Source organism: Penaeus japonicus, unplaced genomic scaffold (assembly GCF_977035675.1).
Source record: "Penaeus japonicus unplaced genomic scaffold, GWHDUDI00000001_assembly GWHDUDI00000026, whole genome shotgun sequence".
Lineage (NCBI taxonomy): Eukaryota > Metazoa > Arthropoda > Malacostraca > Decapoda > Penaeidae > Penaeus > Penaeus japonicus.
This window is the reverse complement of record NW_028234428.1, coordinates 15,048,190-15,055,689: the sequence shown is the minus strand read 5'-3', so window position 1 is coordinate 15,055,689 and position 7,500 is coordinate 15,048,190. Positions and strand designations below refer to the sequence as shown.

At 32.4% G+C, this 7,500-nt stretch overlaps 1 protein-coding gene and 1 long non-coding RNA gene across 2 annotated transcripts in view; both read right to left on the bottom strand.

Moving 5' to 3' along the window:
- LOC122243103 (serine proteinase stubble) overlaps window positions 1–161 on the bottom strand; it is a 41,571-nt gene extending 41,410 nt beyond the window's left edge. The window contains exon 1 of the mRNA XM_086552009.1: window positions 1–161. This exon is cut by the window's left edge and continues 24 nt beyond it. Coding sequence (XP_086408135.1) covers window positions 1–45 — 45 coding nt within the window. The 5' untranslated portion in view covers window positions 46–161.
- A 6,171-nt stretch (window positions 162–6,332) lies between these two features.
- LOC122263012 (uncharacterized) overlaps window positions 6,333–7,500 on the bottom strand; it is a 31,104-nt gene continuing 29,936 nt past the window's right edge. The window contains exon 3 of the long non-coding RNA XR_006224029.2: window positions 6,333–6,778. This is a non-coding gene — a long non-coding RNA (uncharacterized LOC122263012). The remainder of the gene's footprint in view (window positions 6,779–7,500) is intronic.

Here is a 7,500-nt window from a genome sequence, read left to right as displayed (position 1 = left end):
GAGAACCCAAGCACAGGAGAGAAGCGCAGGAACTAGTGACTTCATCTTGACTTCAGTAAGTTTCTTTGACTTCTTATCTTGGCTTCATGGACAGTCCGTCTGTCTGTCAGGAGGGTTTTTTTTCCTTCTTTTTGTTTTTCTCTTTTCTGTTTTGTTTGTTCTGTTGTCTTTGTTGATTTGTTTGTTCTGTCTTGGTGGCCTTTTTCTGTAGGACTTCCGCGTGTTGCTTTTATTTTCTTTTCTTCTTCTTTCTTTTTCTTTTCTAATTCACTTCTTCTATAATCACTTCTATTACTCTATTGGTTTTCTGTATCTTGTTTTCTCTTCTTTTCCTCGGTTATTATTTTCTCCTATTCATCACTTCACCACGATTTATGTTCTAGTTTCATCTATTCATATTCGAATCGGCTTCTGAAGACAAAGAGATAATTGGATAAGAAACGTGAAGTAATGGTGCACATTTATCTCTGCGATAGAGTGAGTGACTAGACACAAAACCAGGAGACAGGAATCCCACAATATGACTGCGTAACGGGACTCTCTGTGCGTGCGTCGCCAGCACCCACGCACGCACACACGTACACACACGTACAAGTGCACGGGCGTATACGCACACACAAACGCACACAGTTTACGCACACTCCACGTCCTTTTGCTAAACGAGGCACAAACAAGTGCGGAAGTGGTGGACGTCGGGACCATACAAGGGGGGGGGGGAGGGGGAAGAGGTGGGGGGAAGGGAGTGGGAGGGGAGTGGGCGGGAGTGGGCGGGAGTGGGGGGTACGGGCGTAAGGATGTAGAGGGGGGAGACGTATAGGAGGTGGGGTGGGGGTGAGGGGATGGGCAGAGGAGCGGGTATGGAAGTAGGGATGGGGTGAGGGGTGGGGGTGTGTGGTTAAGGAAGCGAGAGAGAGAGAGAGAGAGAGAGAGAGAGAGAGAGAGAGAGAGAGAGAGAGAGAGAGAGAGAGAGAGAGAGAGAGAGAGAGAGAGAGAGAGAGAGAGAGAGAGAGAGGAGGGGTTGATGGGTGGGTGGGGGAGGGGGGGGGTTATGGGGGAGACGTGGGTTATGGGTATGGGTATGGGTACGACGGACGGAGGGCAAGAGAATGCACTTAATCTCCACCGGGACTCGACGCAGAGGCAGTCAGTCTACCGAGCGAGCGTCCGATGTTTCTCTACCTCGCGAAAGTCACACCGCCATTGAGGAACGCGCGCGCGGTGGATTTCCGGGTGATTAACAGAATCGCCGGCGCCACCTTTTCAAGCAGACGAGGATCTGCGAGAGGCGCTCCCGCTGACGTACCAGGGCGTGACGGCGCTAGTCCGTCCTTTCGGCGTCACTCTCTCCGATCTCCGATTCCCGAAAGGGCGAAGGGAAGGCTGTCGGATCACTCCTTGCTGAGGCGTCGAAGTCTCCGTTTTCTCTCTGTGGAAGGAATGGACATTTCAGCAAAGCGGTTAACAAAATAGATATTTTCTTTCTTGCTTTACACACCCATAAGCATAAAACACCCATAAACACAAGACACCTAATAAAACAAGAACAAAAGTACCAAAAAGTAAATGTAAACAGAGGTTAATGAATGAACTAACAGCTCGAACACCTAGGTCGTAAGGCTTCGAACAAACACAGCAAAAGGCATGAGGCTTATACACCAACCGGGTTAATCTGGGTAAGAAATCTTAGTCAGCCTAACCTCACAAATGTCGACTTTCGGGGAGAGATAGGAGTCTCAAGAAGGAACTGAATGATTAAGTGCTTTGATAAAGTCGTAATCGTTTCCCGGGCCAAGAGAACGACACATTTTTCGTCCAAATCCTTCTTGTGGAATTTTCGTTTTAGGTTCGTTTTCCCCCTTTGATCCTTCCTTTCGCCTGTCTATCTTCTTATCGTTTATGTTATTATTCTTTCTTATTCTATTTGGTTAATGTTCTCTGTTTCTTTGCCTTATTTTCCTTGCTTATCCATTATCACCCTCTATGCTCTAATTCTGTTTCTTTATCACCTGCTCTCTTATAGACACCTCGTTTATGTTTTTATTCTTTCTTATCTTATTTATTAATGTTCTCTGTTTATCTACCTTATTTTCCTTTTCCATTATCACCGTTTATGCTCTAATTCTGTCTCTTTATCACCTCCTCTCTTATAGACACCTTCAGTGGTTGATCTCAATGTATGGGTAGGTTAGGCGTGATGGCTGCATGTCCCCATAACGTCCGCCCACGCACCGTAACGGCCACGCCCAATACGCCCACGAGCATAACCTAACCAAAACCCACGGGTCGAAAAGCTACGAGAGAAGTATATCCTTATAAGCCCTCCCCTTCATTATACCAAGGCGTAGGTCGTCTTATGGTCGATAGTTCTATCCTGAGCCTGCTACGTGACTTATCGTCGCGGGGGCTCCCCCACACCTTCTGTTTGTGAGCAGGTCGCTTCTGATCGCAAAGGATCTGACGAGTGCGTTTGTTTGCGTGTCTTATTGGGCTTCTCTCTCTTCTTTGTTTATTGCTTAATGTTTGTATACAGGCTAAAGACAGTTTTATTTTTTTTAAGACTTTCATGCCTTTCTAGTTTCGAGTTTGCGTTGTATGGGCGTGCTTACGTTACTGAACAGGTGTTTGGGAGATTGAGTGGAGTGTGTGGAGCGAATGAGTAAGCCTATGTACAAAGACATTCCCAAACACACCAACCTACACTCATTTTATTTTGTTGTGTGATATATCAATACACAATCAGCATATTGTTTTCAATATATTATGTCTATATTTAAAATAAATATATCTTCACCAAACAAATATATATATAAAAATGTATCTATAATATATATATATATATATATATATATATATTATACAATATAATATATATATATCTATATATATATATATTTTCACACACACACAACCACAACAACACACATCCCCAAAAAACCCCACCCAACAAAACCCCCAACCCACCAACCCACACCAACACCCACCACAACACCACCAAACCCACCCCCAACCCCACCCCTATTTAAATTTTTTTAAATTATTAAGGCGAGAGGAAGGGGAAGAGAGGGAGGTGAGGGAGGGGGAAAGAGGGGGGGGGGAAAGAAAAAAAGGGGGGGGGGGGGGGAAATTTTTTTTTTTTTTTTTCCCTTTTTTTTGTATTTTTCTTTACCATTTTATATTTTTTAGGTTCATTTTTTTCTTAATTACAAACTGTTAAAAAAAATTTTTTATTTTATTACCTTTTTTTTAATCCCTAAAAACTTTAAAAAAAAAATTTTTTTGGATTTTTTATTTATATAATTTTTTTTTTTTATATGATATTATATATATTTTAATATATTATTATTAAAAAAATTAATAACACAAAACACACAACCCCAAAACACACACAAAAAACACACACCCCCCACAACACACACACAAAAAAAAAAAATATTTTATAAAATATAAAATATATATATATAATTTTTATATATATTATTTATATATATATATACAACCCAAAACACCCCAAAAAAAACAAAACAACACACACACATATTTATATATATATATAAAAATATAAAAAAAAATATATATATATATTAAAATATATTATATTGTATATAATATAACAAACAAAAAAAAAAACAAAAAAAAAAAAATATATATTTATATTATATATTATATTATATTAAAATATATTATATATTTTTTATATATTTATATATTATATATATATATTATATTATAATAATATATATATTAATTAAAATATATATTATATAATTTTATATATATTAAAATTTTTATATATTTTTTATATACAACCCACACACACACACACCACACACACACACACAACACACACAAAAATATTATATATAAAAATTTATATTTTTAATATATTATATATTAAAATATATATATATATATATAACAAAAATATATTATATATATATATTTTATATTTTTTTTCTTTTTTATATTTATATATAATATTATATATTTTTAATATTAAAAAATTTTTAAAATTATTTTATTTATTTATATATTTTTTTATATATTTTTTATTATATATATTTTTAAATTATATAATATATAATTTTTATATTATAATTTTTTAATTTTTATATTTCAAAAATATATAATATATATGTATATATTGTTTTATAATAATGCATATATATATATATATCTTATATATATATATATACATATATATATATATATATATATATTATATTATTTATATATTTATATATACTTATATATTATATATATATTATATATATATATATATATATATATATATATACTATATATAATATATGTATATATATGTATATATAAATATATACATTATATATAAAAATATATATCATATATATATATATATAAAAAATATAAAATATACATATATTTTATATATATATTTTATAATATATTATACTAAATTATTTTATTTATATTAAAATACACACAAAAACACACCACACACACACATACACACACACAACACACACACAACACACACAAAAACACAACCACACAACACATTATATATAATATATATATATATATATATTTTTTTTATATATATATATTTTATTTTATTTTATATATATATATTATATTTATATATATTATATATATATATATTATATATTATATTATATATATATATATGCATGTATCATACATGTATTTGTATATATATATATGTAAAATATATATTATATATATGTATATATATATATATATATTATATATATATATATATATATATAGATTTTAATTTAAACATATATATGGATATAATGATATTTTATAATTTATTTTTTTATATATATATATATATATATATAATATATATATATATATATATATGTATTTTAGATATATATATATGTATATATATTTATATATACTTATATATATATATATAATTTTATATTTTATTTTTTATATATATTATATTATATTTTAAAATATTATATTTAATATATAAAATATATATTATATCTATATATATATATATGTATATATGTATATTATGTAATATTTATAATATATTATATATATATATATTATATATATATTTTATAATATATATAGGTATATATATATATATATATAATATATTTTATATATCCTTTTATATTTATATATGATATATATTATATTTATATAATTAATATATATTATATCTTATAATATATACATTTTATATTATATATTTTTTATAAATATATTATATATATATATATTTATATATATATATAATATATATATAATAGTATTATATATATATATACTATATATATATATATATATATATATATATATATATATATATAATATATATAATTTTAAAACAACACACACACTCACCACACACACACACACTCACAAACACACCACCATATATATATATTATATATTTATATATATATATATAGATATTTTATATATATATTTACACACAAAAACAACAATATATAATATATATTAATAATAATATACATATATATATATATTTATATATAAAAATATATATATATATATATATAGAGGGGAGAGAGAGAGGGGGAGAGGAGAGAGAGAGAGAGACGAGGGAGGAGAGAGAGAGGAGGAGAAAAAGGGGAGAGAGAGGAGAGGAGAGAGAGAGGAGGGGAGAGAGAAAGAGAGAGAGAGAGAGAGAGATTTGACAGTTTGATAAACTACACACAACACAATTTTACATAGCCCCATATACTAACAAGCGCAAACCTCCAGCCTTAATACTATAATGATAATAATGATAACAATAATAGTAATAATAATAATCATGGTAATGATAAAAATGATAAAATAAAAATAGTAATTATTACCATACTGATAATAATAATAATAGTAGTAGTAACAGTAGTCTAGTAGTAGCAGTAGCATCTGTAGTGATAACAATATTAACAATAACAACAACAATGATAACAACACTACTACTTCTACTAGTAACACTGGGCAAGCAATGAGCGTGTTGATATTGCAATAACAAAAACAACACCATTAAGAACAGTAAATATCATAGTGATAATAACGATGATCGTAATGATGATAATAAGAATATATACATATAGCAATAACAATAAGAACGATAATGAAAAACAAAACAAACAAAAAACAACACCACATTTCCTAATACTGACAATTATAACAACAATAACAATAGAAAAAAACACAGCAATCACAAAAATAATGATAAAAAAAACATAAAATATAAAATCTGAAAACCGAGACTAAAAACAGTAAAAATACCGAAAGCAATAAAATAAAACAGAAAAAACAAGCACAAGCATTCGATCCACGTACCTCGACCATTGAGAAACAGAAGGCGAGAACCCAAGCACAAGAGAGAAGCGCAGGAACTAGTGACTTCATCTTGACTTCAGTAAGTTTCTTTGACTTCTTATCTTGGCTTCATGGACAGTCCGTCCGTCTGTCAGGAGAGGTTTTTTTTTCCTTTCTTTTTGTTTTTCTCTTTTCTGTTTTGTTTGTTCTGTTGTTTGTTCTGTTGTCTTTGTTGATTTGTTTGTTCTGTCTTGGTGGCCTTTTTCTGTAGGACTTCCGCGTGTTGCTTTTATTTCTATTTTCTTCTTCTTTCTTTTTCTTTTCTAATTCACTTCTTCTATAATCACTTCTATTACTCTATTGATTTTCTGTATCTTGTTTTCTCTTCCTTTCCTCGGTTATTATTTTCTCCTATTCATCACTTCATCACGATTTATGTTCTAGTTTCATCTATTCATATTCGAATCGGCTTCTGAAGACAAAGAGATAATTGGATAAGAAACGTGAAGTAATGGTACACATTTATCTCTGCGATAGAGTGAGTGACTAGACACAAAACCAGGAGACAGGAATCCCACAATATGACTGCGTAACGGGACTCTCTGTGCGTGCGTCGCCAGCACCCACGCACGCACACACGTACACACACGTACAAGTACACGGGCGTATACGCACACACAAACGCACACAGTTTACGCACACTCCACGTCCTTTTGCTAAACGAGGCACAAACAAGTGCGGAAGTGGTGGACGTCGGGACCATACAAGGGGGGGGGAAGGGGGAAGAGGTGGGGGAAGGGAGTGGGAGGGGAGTGGGCGGGAGTAGGGGGTACGAGCGTAAGGATGTAGAGGGGGGAGACGTATAGGAGGTGGGGTGGAGGTGAGGGGATGGGCAGAGGAGCGGGTATGGAAGTAGGGATGGGGTGAGGGGTGGGGGTGTGTGGTTAAGGAAGCGAGAGAGAGAGAGAGAGAGAGAGAGAGAGAGAGAGAGAGAGAGAGAGAGAGAGAGAGAGAGAGAGAGAGAGAGAGAGAGAGAGAGAGAGAGAGAAAGAGGAGGGGTTGATGGGTGGGTGGGGGAGGGGGGGGTTATGGGGGAGACGTGGGTTATGGGTATGGGTATGGGTACGACGGACGGAGGGCAAGAGAATGCACTTAATCTCCACCGGGACTCGACGCAGAGGCAGTCAGTCTACC